The sequence below is a fragment of the Lithobates pipiens genome, unplaced genomic scaffold, assembly GCF_037356315.1.
Source record: "Lithobates pipiens isolate NorthernLeopardFrog02 unplaced genomic scaffold, aLitPip1_a1.2 Scaffold_23, whole genome shotgun sequence".
NCBI classification, from domain to species: domain Eukaryota; kingdom Metazoa; phylum Chordata; class Amphibia; order Anura; family Ranidae; genus Lithobates; species Lithobates pipiens.
Genome location: NW_027507785.1, coordinates 201711654 through 201729227, shown reverse-complemented (window position 1 = coordinate 201729227; position 17574 = coordinate 201711654). Strand labels below are relative to the sequence as shown.

The following is a 17574-nucleotide window of genomic DNA, read 5'->3' as shown; positions in this document are numbered from 1 at the left end:
CAGAACAGTGGACGTTTGAAGCAATTGAGTGATTCCCCTTCCTTTTCTGGCACATCATTGACATCACAGGAGGCGTGAGTATGGACTCTGCTCAGCTTGGTTGTTCCCCCTGGAGCGGTCACATCACGCAAGCTGTCTAGTTTATTCCTTCATCCAGCCAAGGAAATCACTCCAGAACTAGCGGTTCTAGCTAGCAGCCAGTACGCTCCCCTTCTGGAACCCAGAATTCCTCTCCACTCCTTTGGGTGTTGATTGGTGTTTTACCACCCCCAAGTAAGCCTCCCGGATGATTGTTTCCCCCACTATATATCCTGAGGTCACTGGTAACGTTTACCACTATCAGTCATTTTTATTTTGATTGTTATATTTTTCTTTAACTTTTATTAGTCCTATGGAATAAACAGCACTATTCATTCATTTGACTGGTAGCAAGTTTTATTTGTGCACATTGCATCATTTTGGATTGCAATCGATCAATTTTTCAGAGCACTGCAGTTTGTTTTTTCTCTGGTGAAGCTAAGGTTGAACTTTTTGCCCATAATTCCAAAAGATAACAACACTGCACATCACCAAAAGAACACCATACCCACAGTGAAGCATGGTGGTGGCAGCATCATGGTTTGGGGCTGTTTTTCTTCAGTGGGAACAGGGGCCTTCGTCAAGGTAGAGGGAATTATGAACAGCTACAAATACCAGTCAATATTGGCACAAAACCTTCAGGCTTCTCCTGGAAAGCTGAACATGAAGAGGAATTTCATCTTTCAGCATTACAATGGTCCAAAGCATACATCCAAATCAACAAAGGAATGGCTTCACCAGAAGAAGATTAAAGTTTTGGAATGGCCCAGCCAGAGCCCAGACCTGAATACGATTGAAAATCTGTGGGGCGATCTGAAGAGGGCTGTGCACAGGAGATGCCCACACAAGTTGACAGATTTGGAGTGTATTTGCACACAAGAGTAGGCAAATATTGCCAAGTCAAGATGTGCCATGCTGATAGACTCATACCCAAATGACTGAGTGCTGTAATAAAATCAAAAGGTGCTTCAAAAAAGTCTTAGTTTAAGGGTGTGCACAACCATATTATTTTTTTATTTTTTTTTACTTCTCTCCACCTAAAAAGATTTCAGTTTGCTGTACAACTGAGTTGTACAGTTTATAGGTCACATAAAAGTTCTGAAATTTTTATCTTTGTCTAATTTTTTTACATCCCAGAAATCTGCCATTTTAACAGGGGTGTGTAGACTTTTTATATCCACTGTATATGGATACTATTAAAGGGGTTGTAAAGACAATACATTTTTTTTAAATAAAAAACATGTTATACTTACCTCCACTGTGCTGCTCGTTTTGCAGAGAGTGGCCCCCCAAACCTGGTCTTCTGGGGTCCCTCAGCGGCTGTCTCAGCTCCTCCCCGCAAGAACTAACCATCTTCATGCGAGCTCTCTCATTGTGGTTAGTTCTTGTGGGCGCGCTTCCGTGATATGGCTGGCGGCTATAGCTGCTCACTCTAACACTTGGCCCCGCCCCCTGGCTCACCACGTCATTGGATGTAATTGACAGCAGTCCTGCGCTGCTTTCAATCCATCCACTCTAGCCAATCAACGGACAAAGAGGACATTGTGGGCAAGTGCAGCAGGTGAACGGGCTCAGGTAAGTAAAACGGGGAGGGCTGGGGGTTAGTATTGTCGGATGTTTTTTCACCTTAGTGCATAGGATGCATTAAGGTGAAAAAACATGAACCTTTACAACCCCTGCCATGCCAGTAAGCATGTAATGGTAGTAAACCAATCTGTACTGCTAAAATGGAGATCTTTCCTATCACTATACCAGTGATAAAGAAAAAATATAATTGTGTGGTCTACATATTGAGCTTTTATTTCTGTAGCTGCTCCCTGTATAGCTAGTGTAATCTGTAATGAAAATTAAACATATCACTGCCATAAATCACTGATATCAACAAAATGAGATCTTTACCTTTTACCTCTAATACAAAGTACTCTAAAATGATGCCATCCCACATCACATCTTCTAATGTCAGCCTAAAAGTCTTTCCTTCATTGCCAAACCCAACTACGGTTAAATCCTTTTCCTAAATTCACATGCCCCTAATAAGAATGTTTCAAAAGACTGAAATAAAGACAACAATATACAAGCTATCTAATAAAACAAAGTAAATTGGTGCAGTCCAATTACATTGAAGAAAATCTGATTGTAACTATAAGTATGAGATTTTTTTTACCCTCTTTTTTACAGCCCAGTAAATACAGCTATATAAAAAGTATCCTAACTTAATTTGGCACAAACATATATATATATATATATATATATATATATAAACACAATACATATATAAAACATTACAAATACATACTCAAGTAAATCAGGCAGAGCTTTATAAATGTCTTCATCTTGCACGCTTTCCTCTGTGGGAAACGGCCTGCACAAAAAAAGATATATATTTGTTAAGATGCTTAAACGTTACCAGTAGACACAAGATGAACATTTCCACTCCAATAGTTTGACCCCTTTCACACTGGCAGCGCCCAGCCGTTAGCAGCACTTTTTGGCCACTAGCGGAGCGCTTTTTACACCAAAGAATGGTAAAAAGTCCTGTTTTGCAGTGCTTTCAAAATGCTTTTCAGGCACTTTGGAAGCACTGCCTACTCACTGCAATGGGCAGGGCGTTTTGGGAGCACTTTGGAAGCACTGCCTACTCACTGCAATGGGCAGGGCGTTTTGGGAGCACTTTGGAAGCACTGCCTACTCACTGCAATGGGCAGGGCGTTTTGGGAGCAGCGCTCCCAAACTGCCCCAAAGATGCTGCTTGCAGGACTTTTCATAACGTCCCGCAAGCGCACCTCCCCAGTGTGAAAACATACACTGCAATGAATGGGAGGTGCTTTTCAGGCGCTTTTCAGAGGCTATTTCTAGCACTTAGTAAATCAAACCCCAACTGTTATCAGATTATTATTATTATTATTATTATGGTGCAAAATTATGTGGCACAAGCAGGTCAATGTAACAAAATGTTTATATATATATATATATCAAAGGATAACGAACAGCTATGATGTGCATTACAATTAATCATTATTTCTTGTTCTTACTATAGTAAACTGAAATTTAACTGCTGGGAGATACAACAATTTGTGCTACATCATACTAAATACACCCACATGACATTCAGGCAGTCTTATTGTTTATGCAGTGTTTGTCCTAAAGCACATTTTGAAGGACGTTCATCTATTGATATATTTTGTTCAGTACTATTATGGAGACCACAAGAGTACACCATTTGTAGTTACAGAGACACTGTCTTCAGATGAGAAGAGAGGAAAGTTGAATAATGAATTACTACAATTATTATATAAACTGATATATGGACTTTAGCTTCAAATACATTTTTTTTTCTTGGAATATGCTTTTTGTATGTCCTACCTAGGACAGAGAACAAGGGTTTTTATGTAGAATTAATATTCAAGGACTTTCTTGTCGTTGAGCAGAATGAACTTTAAACTTGCATAAAACATCCATAAATTTTTTAAGTGAACATACTGATACATGGTCAACATCTTTAATTTAATATCTACTGATGTGCCTGTAACTACCTTTATTGCAAATGTCTCCTCAATGTGCAAAAAATGTCCTGTATAAATATTATAGTTCTTGATGTTATTGCTATAAGAGTGCTTTCACACTGGGGTGTCAGCGGTAAAGCACCGCTATTTTTAGCTGGGCGCTTTTAACCCCTGCTAGCGGCCGAAAAAGGGTTAAAACTGCCAACAAAGTGCCGCTGCTATGGCGCTTTACTAGCGGTTCGGCAGCGCTGCCCCTTGCTTTCAATGGGCAGGGATGCTTTAGGAGCGGTGTATACACTGCTCCAAATGCGCTGCAAAGATGCTGCTTGCAGGACATTTTTTACCGTCCTGCAAACACTCGGGCTTTCACACTGGAGAGACAGAAGAGGCTCTTTACAGGCGCTATGCAGACGCTATTTTTAGCACCATAGCGCCTGTAAAGCGCCTCAGTGTGAAAGCAGCCTAATGCCACGTACACACGACCGGACTTTCTGGCAGACTAGGTCTGACGAAATCAGTCCGACGGATAATCCGATTGTGTGTGGGTTAATCAGATCGTTTTTCGTTTAAAAAATCAGATGGACCTAGAAATAGAACATTTTTCAAATCTGTCTGATGGACTCAATTCCTATCGGGAAAACCGTTCCTCTGTATGCTGGTCCGACGGACCAAATACGACGCAAGGGAAGCTATTGGCTACTGGCTATCGAACTTCCTTTTTTAGTCCCGTCTTACGTCATCACGTTCAAAACGAACGGACTTTCGAACAGACTTAGTCCGTTTGTGTGTGGCCAAGTCCGTTAGTTCGGGAAGTCCGTCGGAACTCCACCGAAAGTCCGTCTGGAAGACCATCGGACCTAGTCTGCCGGAAAGTCCGGTCGTGTGTACGCGTCATAAATGTTAATAATGTTACTACCACTCATAATAACACATGTTGATTATAATTACTGTAAAAGTAAGAATATATATAGATATATATATATATATATATATATATATATATATATAATATATATATACATATGTATATATATATATATATATAAATATTGTATATGTATACACAGTAGTGTGTAAACGTTTTAGGCAGGTGTGAAAAACGCAATACATTAAAAATGCTTTCAGAAAAAGAAATGTTAATAGTTTATTTTTATTGATTAATAAAATAGAAAGTATATGGACAGAAGAGAATTCTGAATAAAATCAATATTTGGTGTGACCACCCTTTGCCTTCAAAACAGCATCAATTCTTCAAGGTACATCTGCACCCAGTTTTTGAAGGAACTCAGCAGGTAGGTCGTTCCATCTTGGAGAACTAACCACAGATCTTCTGTGGATATAGGCTGCTGCAAATCTTTCTGTCTCTTCATGTAATCCCAGACAGACCCAATGATATTGAGATCATGGCTCTGTGGGGGCCAAACTAACACATGCAAGACTCCTTATTATTTTACACTGAAGATAGTTCTTATTAATGCCATTGGCTGTATGTTTGAGGTCATTGTCCTACTGCAGAATAAATTAGGGGTCAATCACTTGCCTCCCTGATGGTATGGCAAGGCATGATGGATAAGTATCTGCCAGTATTTCTCAGCACAGCGGACACCATTGATCCTGACAAAATCTCCAACTCTATTTGCAGAAATGCAGCTCCAAATGTGCAAGACGCCTCCACTATGCTTCACTGTTGCCTGCAGATAATCATTATTGTAACGCTCTCCAGCCCCCAGTCTTCTTTGAAATCTTTGCTTGGGAGAGACCTTTGCTGATGCAGTATAACTACCTTGTGTCTAGTTGTGTACTCAGTCTTGCCATGGTGTATGACCTGTGACATGAAACTGTCTTCCACAACCTCACCTTAGTAGCAGAGTTTGGCTGTTCCTCCCCCAGTTTTAAGCTTCCTACACAACTGTTTCTGTTTCAGTTAATGACTGTTTCAACCTACGTATGAAATTGATGATCATTGGCACCAGCTTGGTATAATTGGTTAATCATACATTTGACAAAATCCTACAAAATCCCTGCCTTTGTGCAAGTGTACAAAGTGTGCAGAATTGATGCTGGTTTGAAGCCAAAGGGTAATCACACCAAATAATGATATGATTTATATTTTGTAAATCGATAAAAAAAGAAACAATTAAAATATATATTTTTGAAAGCATTCTTACAGCATTTCATCACACCAGCCTAAAACTTTTGCACAGTACTATATATATATATATATATATATATATATATATATATATATATATATATATATATATTACATTTGCTGTGCATGCAGACAAGGAACACTCGAAAAGCTTGTTAAAATTAGAGTCTTTGTGCCATTAAGCATACCTATTTAAATAAAAGAATAATAACTGACCTGATTCCACATGACAGGGCATTTGCAGTATGGGAGAGCTTGGACAAAGTCTCTATAACCTGAAAATAGAAACAATACATATGTAGTATTTGTCAAAGTTTAATTGAACAAGCTGAAGTTAGAAGCTTATTGGCTACCATACACGGCTGCACCAGATGTTGCACTCTTCAGTTTTAGTACATTAACCCCTCTGTGTCTGTACATGTTGAAGTCACACTGTCATTAACTGCTTACCAGCCAATTGCCACAGTTATACTGTGTCAGAATGGCACAGGCAGGCGAATCGCAATCATGTTATGGCATTCCTTAATGCGACCACTAGGGGCGCCCGCAACTCGCCCCTTGGAGCCAATGTGACGCTCAGAACACAGCGATCCCGGTTCTCTTAGGGGAGAAGTGACAGATCATCTGTTCATACAAAGTATGAACAGCAATCTGTCATCTCCCCTAGTCAGCCCCCCCCCCCCCTTTACACACTAGGGAATTTAACCCCTTCACTGCCGGTGACATTTTTACAGTAACAAATGCATTTTTATAGCATTGAAAATATTTGTGTACATGAAGTGATAGCAGGCAATATGCTATAATATGCTATGCTATAATATGCTATGATAGCAGCTCAATAGTCAATACAGCAACAGTTCTTAGAATGAGGTGGCAGGAGGCAGCTGTCCTCAGAGAAAAGCCAGCTCTATAAGGAGATTGAGGAAAAGGGAGAGACACAGGAAGTGTCAACCTGAGTGTAGTATATAAGGTACGATTTATTAGCAAAGTAAGTAATGCAATTCAGGAAATAGCATAAAAACAGGCTCATCTGTAAATGGTGGTGTCTGCAGGTGTAGATCGGCATCCAAAACGAGTGTCCACGGATCTGGCAGATGACTGGGGGAGCCTCAATCCGACCGTGGCCACCAGGAAGTCGGTCTGGGCCACCGTGGAGCGCAGGGAGTATCGATTTTTATGTATGGATAATTATATGGACATTTAGTTTCCATTTAAACTCACATTTACTTTTTGCTGTGCTCTTAAACATCCCTGGGTAGGTTTGATATTCGGCATCTGGCCAATTAGCGATCACATAGGTGTTCTGGAGCCTGTTTTCTTATGACCAGCCCAGACATATAAATACCACCATTCCAGCACTTCCACCCCTAGGGCTGTAGAAGGAGCTGATGCCCCGAGCATGTAGCCTCTTTTATTCAGTTGTTTGTCCCCCCGGTGTCTCTCTGCTTCCTGGTGACCTCATCTCCCTGCACTCCATGGTGGCCTAGACCGACTTCCTGGTGGCCACAGGTCAGATTGAGGCTCCCCCAGTCATCTGCCAGATCCGTGGACACTCGTTTTGGATGCTGATCTACACCTGTAGACACCATTTACAGATGAGCCTGTTTTTATGCTATTTCCTGTAATTGCATTACTTACTTTGGTAATAAATCGTACCTTATATACTACACTCAGGTTGGCACTTCCTGTGTCTCTCCCTCTTCCTGAATGAAAATAATGATCCCTCCTCTTCCAGCTATGCAGACGAGTACAGAAAGCTGATAAAAACACATGTAAAAACAAATTAAATCATATTTCATTTAATAATTGGATTACATAGTGAACATAAATATATGTCCAGAGTAACTACAGGTAAAATCTGTGCTACTGGCAATACAGAACATCAACATAAAGTTATTAAAAAAAACAAAAGTGTATAACTAATATACGACATACATTTATACATATTGTGAGGCACTGCGTGGGTTGTGGCCAGTGTAGGTTTTTCACCTACACATGGCAAGGGGCTAAGGGAATTGTACCTGTTATGGAACAAACAGTTTTCTTAGCTCTGAAGTTCTGGCCTGGGTCCTGGAGCCCGAAGGCTTTGTAGAGTTTTGGGAGAGAGAAAACCCTGAGTCCTAGGTCCACTGCTAGCCAACCCTTACTAGCGAGCGGTGCACAGGCCTTTCTATAGCTGAAGCTAAGTAATTCTCTTTCTCATTCTCTCTGCTATACGAGAGCCTGTTGTAAAAGGCTGAATCCTGACAGAACGCTAAAAATTTACATATACTGTTTGTTTGAGGGACCCATTAGGGGGCTGACTTTAGTTAGTGTGTCAGAGGAGTGGATGTTTTGCTTGTTTTATGCTATTTTATGCCACAGTCTCCCTTCTATGTATTGACTGTACAATTGGGTGATATTTTATTTTATATTGATTGCTAAAACCTACGTCTGAATCCAGCGTAGTGTTATTTATTATCATGGTATTATACTATTTTCTTATTGCTATATGTGGAATATTACAGGCTATACCCCTGATGGATCACACTGATGTTTATTTAGCTGGATTGTATTTTATGAGTGCTTTTATTGGCTGTGCTTTATTTTTTTCTTTATTTTTTTTTAACAGCAAACTATGTTTTTACACTTTAGAAGTGCAGTGGTGGTGCTGTTGTTTGAGACCTTCTGATTGGGGTTGTCAGCCCTACCACGAAGCTTAAATTTAAATGTTAAATCCTTCCTGTAGAAATGCCACAAAGTAAATACTTAGAGAAGCTAGGGGATTCACACATTACAATACTAGTCGTGGGCCTTTATATTTGTAATACTTGTGAATAGACTGCAGACCACATGTGGTCATGTTCAACAAATGCAGGAAACACAGCATTCATGGGCCTTCAATTGCTTTTTTTTTTTCATTTGTGGCTGCCTACTAGCATAATTCTATCAGAGTATGTGCCTTCTGGAGTTACATTCTACAATAAGGGAGGCTAATGCCGTGTACACACGACCGGACTTTCAGTCAGAAAAGGTCAGACGGACTTTCGACGGACGTTCAAACAAACGGACTTGCCTACACAGGAATGGACTAAAGTCCGTTCGAAAGTCCGTTCATTTTGAACGTGATGACGTACGACGGGACTAGAAAAGGAAGTTCAATAGCCAGTAGCCAATAGTTGCCCTTGCCTTTTATTTGGTCCGTCGGACCAGCATACAGACGTACGGTTTTCCCGATAGGTATTGAGTCCATCAGACAGATTTGAAACATTTTCTATTCCTAGGTCCGTCAGAATTTTTTAGAGAAAAAAAAATTGGACTATCCCACACGCGATCAAACTATCCGCAGGAATGATCCAGTCGGCCTATTCTGCCGGAAAGTCCGGTCGTGTGTACGCGGCATAAGGAATTAGGTAGACTTCTTCAATGTATGTATAAAGCGATAATTGTGGTGTTATTAAAAGTGATCCTAAAATCTTGGCCAAAGTATTGGCTATTCATCTGTCTAAAGTTATAGCCAAGTTAGTTCATCCAGACCAATCTGGATTTATTCCCGAGAGGTCGACTGCTGTGAACAACCCTAGGGTAAATTTGAATATTCAAATTCCATCTCATAATTCCCTCTCATAATGATGGTAATAGAGCTATATTATCCTTAGATGCTACCAAGGCATTTGATAGTTTGGAGTGGCCCTATTTATGATGTATCTTAAAGAATAATACCTTATCAATACCGATTACGTTAACTAGAGGCACTAGACAGGGATGTCCACTATCCCCCCTTATTTTTGTTGACCCAGTGTGACGTGACACATGCGGGCGTCGCTGCATGGTGGCGCTGCTGGATCTGAAGGTTGCCCAAGGCTGTCTCTACAGAGTATGACTGGTGTCTCCTCTGTGTCAGCTCCACCCCTGGCTTTTGATTGGTTTATTTCCAATCCATAGCTGCCTTTTATAAGTACAATTAGATCTGATGGCTCAGTGTCTCCCTGGCAGCCAGGTATGTGGGTAAGAACAATTTGACCTTTTGGAAACGAGCACTTGGCTTGCTGCCCTGCTCATGTTTTTTACTGCCTTCCTCCTGTATAGGGTTTTCTGCATTTTTATGCTTTTTTGTGGTTTTGTTTTCTTCTTTTGTTTAGCTTATTGTCAGTAGTACCCTCTGGCTACCTGTGCTGTAGCCAAGCTTATTAGAAAAACGCCAGCTAGCTGTAATTATGTTCATGCTGGGCACCCCCTCTTTTTTATGTAAGCTTTTTGTATATTTTTGTGCTTGTAAAAATGATATAATCTTTACATTTTTGTGATGGCTTAACATCAATGTATATGATATGAATTTTTATATGCAGCTTCTAAGGTTGAACTGAGGCTCCCTTCAGCTTGGATGTGGTGACCCCAGTGGCTCCGCCTACAGTTTTTTGGTGGTCTTCTCCATCCATCTGGCCTTCCTGGGAGATGGCATATATGTTTTTATATGGTATTACTCTCTGTGATCTTGTGCGTGGGGCATTTGAATACACCCTGGGCAGTAGCACTGTCAGTGATGCAGTTTATGGATATATATGTTTATATATGAAACTCTATTATGTTGCCTATGTAGTATCTTTAAGCTGTTCGATTTTTATGACTTTTATGTCTTTTTTTGATATGTAATAAAGTAACATTTTTATATGTATTGCTTCTTGAATCTCTATTGTCTGTTGTCTATATTGTAATTGGGATAATGTAATTGGGACTCTCACAGCTCTCTACCATATAGTTTTATTTGCCTTGTTTTTAAAAACTTTAGCTGCAGCTATACATGGGGATGGTCAAATAGTGGGATTCAGGAGAGGTGAGAGAGGATAAATTGACATTATATGCAGATGATGCTTTGTTATTTTTGAGTGACACAACTACATCTACATAACGCCTGATTTCCCTTATTAGCATATTTGGATTGTATTCAGATATTACCATAAATGTGGGTAAGTCTACCCTCCTACTGCTAGACCCCTTTCTACGTCTCCCAAATAAAGGTGGTTGAATCATTTGTATATTTAGGGATTACTCTTCATAGAGACATTTCTCAATATGTTAGCTTGAATCTAAACCCTCTGCTGAGTAAACTCAGAAAACTACAAGCTGGTGCAAACTACCCCTTTCAGTAGTGGGGAGGGTAAACCTTACAAAGATGATAGGGGGGGGCACAATTGCTATATGTTTTACATAATGCACTGGTGTGGCTTCCAATATATATTTTTAAATGGTTGGAAACTGTATTCAAAGTCAAGATGACGAAACGCGCCAGGACGTGGCTGTGCGGCAACTAGTAGGAAAATTTAACTACGACGAGAGAAGTCTAAGCTGAACTGGCAGGTGCAGCGGCAGTGTGGTGAGATATCGCCGACTTGACTTCTACCTCTAATTCTTGCCAGCGCTCTGGTTGATTCTTTTAAGCTGAGTTTACATATATATATTGTAAGTGCAATGTATGAAGGTTTATTTGAATAAACATTGGTGTATTTGACGTTATCACACTAGTGGAGATCTTTCTTTGTTGTCTCTCCCCATGTGAGTACATCTATCCATCCGCTATGTGTGGAGAGGAGCAGATCATTGGCTTAACCCTTTATGGGTAATGTGTTGCTGCCAAACACGAGAGTGTAAGGTAATATTTTTTGGCGCACTCAACACTGATGGAGAGCGGGCTGCAAGATACACATGGTGTAGTGTGAAGACTCTATCACCCTTCGGTTGACTCTTTTATATTTCAAGGACATTCTTTAGAACTTTCATTATATATATGGACTTGTGTCACTGAATTTCCACTCATTTTGTGCACTCTATTGTTTATTTAAGCGCTGATCATTACCTTCTCTCTGAGGTGATATTTTACATTTTGACTTTATTACAAGTAGCTGCTATTTTGGTTTATTTTGAGGTTATTTCATGCTGAGCACAACGGTGAACAAGTGGTTATTATATCATTGTTTCTTAATTTTATTACCGGTCTATACCATACCTATAATTTTCAATGAGATTATACAGTGCCTTGCGAAAGTATTCGGCCCCCTTGAACTTTTCAACCTTTTGCCACATTTCAGGCTTCAAACATAAAGATATAAAAATTGTATTTTTTGTGAAGAATCACCAACAAGTGGGACACAATTGTGAAGTGGAACGAAATCTATTGGATATTTGAAACTTTTTTAGCAAATAAAAAACTGAAAAGTGGTGCGTGCAAAATTATTCAGCCCCTTTACTTTCAGTGCAGTAAACTCACTCCAGAAGTTCAGCGAGGATCTCTGAATGATCCAATGTTGTCCTAAATGACTGATGGTGATAAATAGAATCCACCTGTGTGTAATCAAGTCTCTGTATAAATGCACCTGCTCTGTGATAGTCTCAGGGTTCTGTTGAAAGCGCAGAGAGCATCATGAAGACCAAGGAACACACTAGGCAGGTCCGTAATACTGTTGTGGGGAAGTTTAAAGCCGGATTTGGATACAAAAAGATTTCCCAAGCTTTAAACATCCCAAGGAGCACTGTGCAAGCGATCATTTTGAAATGGAAGGAGTATCAGACCACTGCAAATCTACCAAGACCTGGCCGTCCCTCTAAACTTTCAGCTCAGACAAGGAGAAGACTGATCAGAGATGCAGCCAAGAGGCCCATGATCACTCTGGATGAACTGCAGAGAACTACAGCTGAGGTGGGAGAGTCTGTTCATAGGACAACAATCAGTCATACACTGCACAAATCTGGCCTTTATGGAAGAGTGGCAAGAAGAAAGCCATTTCTTAAAGATATCCATAAAAAGTATCGTCTAAAGTTTGCCACAAGCCACCTGGGAGACACACCAAACATGTGGAAGAAGGTGCTCTGGTCAGATGAAACCAAAATCGAACTTTTTGCCCACAATGCAAAACGATATGTTTGGCATAAAAGCAACACAGCTCATCACCCTCAACACACCATCCCCACTGTCAAACATGGTGGTGGCAGCATCATGGTTTGGGCCTGCTTTTCTTCAGCAGGGACAGGGAAGATGGTTAAAATTGAGGGGAAGATGGATGCAGCCAAATACAGGACCATTCTGGATGAAAACCTGTTGGAGTCTGCAAAAGACCTGAAACTGGGACAGAGATTTATCTTCCAACAAGACAATGATCCCAAACATACAGCAAAATCTACAAAGGAATGGTTCACAAATAAACGTATCCAGGTGTTAGAATGGCCAAATCAAAGTCCAGACCTGAATCCAATCGAGAATCTGTGGAAAGAGCTGAAAACTGCTGTTCACAAACGCTCTCCATCCAACCTCACTGAGCTTGAGCTGTTTTGCAAGGAAGAATGGGCAAGAATTTCAGTCTCTCGATGTGCAAAACTGATAGAGACATAACCCAAGCGACTTGCAGCTGTAATCGCAGCAAAAGGTGGCTCTACAAAGTATTAACGCAAGGGGGCGAATAATTTTGCACGCCCCACTTTTCATTTTTTTATTAGTTAAAAAAGTTTCAAAAATCCAATAGATTTCGTTCCACTTCACAATTGTGTCCCACTTGTTGGTGATTCTTCACAAAAAATAAAAATGTTATATCTTTATGTTTGAAGCTTGAAATGTGGCAAAAGGTTGAAAAGTTCAAGGGGGCCGAATACTTTCGCAAGGCACTGTAACTGCAACTTCTAAGAGAGGTCAAATGTCAGAAGTTTATGGGGCATTGGTGCAGAAAACCTCAAAAGCAATGTCGTTAAAAAGTAGAAAGTAGTAGCAAATGAAAATGAGGAATGGACTGATGTTCTTGATAACGTAAAACAAGTGTCCCTGTCTGAGTCACAGAAACTTACCCAACTGTATATTATAGATTGATCATATCAAACTCCCCAAAAACTTTTTAGTTGGCAAAGGAGAGATAATCCTCCACAATGTGAACATGAAGAGGGAACATTAATACATATGATATGGAGGTGCCCAAAATTGATCAGGTAACGGAACCTGATTATGGAAACAATTAATAAGGTATTTAGGATTAGTATCCCGAGGGATCCCAAGGTATGTGTTTTGGGGAGGCTGGATAGAGGTTTTTTTCCATTTTCCATTGTACAGCGATTATTCGCCTGTTGTTTATAGCACAAAAACGTATTACGCCGAGATGGATATCCAAGACCCCCCCGCCCCCCCCCCAAACACACTACAGAAAGTCGAATACAAAGAATATATGATATACCAACATAGAGGCAACTCAGGTAAATGTATCAAAATATGGGACAAATGGTTGAATACTACTGCGGTGGTTACTCTACAATTAGTTGGAGAGAGGTTACTACTAGGTATGGGATAATAAAACATGGTATATTAGTAATATCTCAATAAAGCACAAAATGTAATTTAGATCAAAAGTGTTAATATGGTCATAGGGGAAATGGTATCGGTCACATACAGAGATATCAATAGTATATCAATATATCAATATAATTAGATGATTCAGGAAATATTTATACATAGTGAGTTATAAATTATTTTGTTTTGTTTTTTGAGTATATATCTTCTGTTTTTTATGCATTAAGGGTGTATGGTAAGTATTACGATAGCTGGAGACAATCAAAACCGTAACTGTAATTGCTGGTGGTCGTAAAGTGTCTTGTGTGTAATTGTGTTGTAAAAAAAGGGAAAAATAATGTCTAATATTATTTAAAAAAAAAAAAAAAAAAAAGAAAGAAAAAAGAGAGAAATACTGTATGTGAAGAATTGAATAAATGTGTATTATTTATTGGTCACTAGAGGGCGATAAAAGCTTGATGGTTGAATATTACATATGCCACGCACATAGCATACTTCTTAGTCCTTTTATCAATATTAGATGTTTTTTATATTAAATATAAAACTTTTCTGAGGAGTTTTTTGTGCAGATAAAATTTTTAAATTATACAAATGAAATACATATGCAGGGAAATGCAGTTTTCACTAAACATTTTCTCAATAAGAAGGATATATAAAAGTACTGGTTATTATATTAGGTTGTTATATCTATTAGTACATTATATTTTATTAATACTTTACAAGTGTGCTGCAATGGTATCCATTTAAAAAAAAAATATATGATAGTGTGACACAGTAATGGTGCACAGTTCTGTACGTCACTTCAGAGTATATACTGCAATTTTATATACATTCATATTCCAAATGTCCAAGGTTAAAGCATAAGTGTTAACAACTGTATTAGTCTTCTTTGACTTACCACTATGCCTGTGTGATGCAGTCATTTATTTAAAATTGATTCTCTGCTTTCATTAATACAGGAAAAAAAATACTCACTTGCCGTTCATAGTAAACCATGAATTATGACTGCATAATTATTGATCTCACCTCAATGTTCATGGCAATATCTCAAACGTGTGGTGCAATCATGGCCTACATATGCCTTTACATGTGATGGTGTGTGCAGAGCGACAGGATTACATTTAAAATTTTTTATTACATTTTATTATATATATAATTATTTTTTTTTACTTTTTTTTATTTACCTTTATTATTATCACAAGGGGGTAACAAGCCCCCTATGTGATAGCAATGGGCAGGTGACAGATCCCCTTTACAGAGACACTGGGGTCATACTGCCTGCACTGTGAAAGTGATCGGCCAGCTTATACAGTTGTCTGGATCACTTTTACATGACAGCCAACCATGTGCCGCAATCGCGGCAACCCACATCGCGGGATGCATATCGCCCCCAAAATAGCTCCTGAACTATTTTCAGGCGACATGTGCCCCACGATGTGGGATGCCACAATTGCAGGGAGTTTTATCATGCGAAAATCGCACTAGACCAACACTGCGATCTCAAATGTGAGTTCTGCATTTTGTCATTCACCCATCAGCGCTGTAAAATCGCAGGCAGAGCCGCAGCAAATCTGTCAGCGATTCAAAACACTCTAGTGTGAATGCAGCCTAAGTGTCCTTCCCAGTCAGTGTCAGTTAGCGCCAGATTGTCCACCACACTTTTACAGTCACACCATAAGTCACTGATTACTAGTATATATAGGGAACTATACAGTGTCCCCAATAGCATACAACTGTTCTTGATTTTTTGGGACTGTCCCTCATTCAGAACGAAGTCGCTCTGTCCCTCTTTCCTCCTCATTTTGGTCCGATCTATATAGTTGTATATAAACTGCACTATTTAACTATCAAAAAGAATTTCCCAGTGCTAAACCTTTCATACAAATTTTAAATTGCTGTATTTGTAAATTCCAAAAGGAATAGTAGTGTTAAAAAAAAGGACTTGTAGGTTTATCTAATAATTTTTTTGTATAATCCTCCTTTACAGCTACTTTCGCACTGGGGTGGGGGGGGGGTTGCTTTACCACTGTTATAGCTGCGCTTTTCGGCCACTAGTGGGGAGCTTTTAACCCCCGCTAGTGGCTGAATAGGGGCCCTCAAAGCACCGTTGCCGAAGCACTTTGCAGGCGCTTCGGCAGCGCTGCCCATTGATTTCAATGGCACCGCTATCCTACCTCCCCAAAGATGCTGCTTGCAGGACTTTTTTCCCATCCTGCAAGTGCAACACCCCAGTGTGAGAGCACTTGGGTTTTCACATTGGGGTGGCTTGAGAGGAGCTTTTAAAGTGCTATTTTTTTAGCGCAAAAAAGCATGAAAATCGCCCCAGTGTGAAAGGAGTTTAAGAGCCGTGGCAGGTGGTGTGTCCTATGCCTATATACTTTTGCTATTAGGTGTCCCTCATTTCCATCTCAGAAAGTTGGGAGGTATGCAATAGTATAGTGTCCCCAAAAATGCAGTGTTAGCAGGATCAACCCCCGATCACTGCCAGCACTAGCCATTTGGCCTAAATTTGATTTTATTGGATATGTTTTACAACAGAAAGTAGAAAATAGTGTTTTTTTTTCTAAATTTTAGGTAATTTTTGTCTATATAATAATAAAAAAAAAAAATCCAGTGGTGACCAAATACCACCAAAAGAAAGCTCTATTTGTGGGAAAAAAATGATATAAATTTAATTTGCGTACAGTATTGCATGACCACGCAATTGCCCGTTAAAGTAGCCCGGTGCTGAATAGCAAAAAATGATCACGTGGTTAACCACTTGCCGCCCGCCCTATTACAAATTGACGGCGGCAAAGTGGTTTCATTATCCTAACCGGACGTCATATGACGTGATTAGGATTATGAGCCGCTGCGCGCCCCCGGGGGCGCGCATCGCGGCGATCGTTGTTGCGGGGTGTCAGTTTGACACCCGGCAACTACGATCTCGGTAAAGAGTCTCCGACGGAGACTCTTTACCATGTGATCAGCCGTGTCCAATCACGGCTGATCACAGTGTAAATGGGAAGAGCCGGTGATCGGCTTTCCCTCACTCGCGTCTGTCAGACGCGAGTAGAGGAGAGCCGATCGGCTGCTCCTCTGACAGGGGGGGTCTGTGCTGATCGATTATCAGCACAGCCCCCCCGAGGATGCCCACACTGGACCACCAGGGACACCACTAGACCACCAGGGAAAAGGTAATAAAAATCCATAATCCTCCCTAGACCACCAGGGTGCCAGTCAGCACAATGGGTGCCAATCAGTGCCCATAATGGATGCCAATCAGTGGCCACAATGGGCATCACTGATTGGCATGCATTATTGTTTGGCACTGATGGGCATCCATTACTATAACACCGATGCCGCCTATGAGTGCCCACCTGTGCCGCCTATGAGTGCCCACCTGTGCCGCCTGAGTGCCCACCTGTGCCGCCTGAGTGCCCACCTGTGCCGCCTATGAGTGCCCACCTGTGCCGCCTATCTATGCCCACCTGTGCCGCCTATCTATGCCAACCTGTGCCGCCTATCCATGCCCACCTGTGCCGCCTATCCATGCCCAT

The 17574-nt window shown here is 40.4% G+C and overlaps 1 protein-coding gene across 4 annotated transcripts in view; it reads right to left on the bottom strand.

Annotated features, from left to right (window-relative positions):
• Positions 1-17574, bottom strand: part of VAV3 (vav guanine nucleotide exchange factor 3) — a 318799-nt gene that overhangs the window by 172351 nt on the left and 128874 nt on the right. For all 4 annotated transcript variants that reach the window (XM_077452774.1, XM_077452773.1, XM_077452776.1 and 1 more), the window contains exons 3-4: positions 5950-6008; positions 2375-2440 (exon numbers count right to left, since the gene is read on the bottom strand). In XM_077452774.1, the coding sequence (XP_077308900.1) occupies positions 2375-2440; positions 5950-6008 (125 nt within the window). The remainder of the gene's footprint in view (positions 1-2374; positions 2441-5949; positions 6009-17574) is intronic.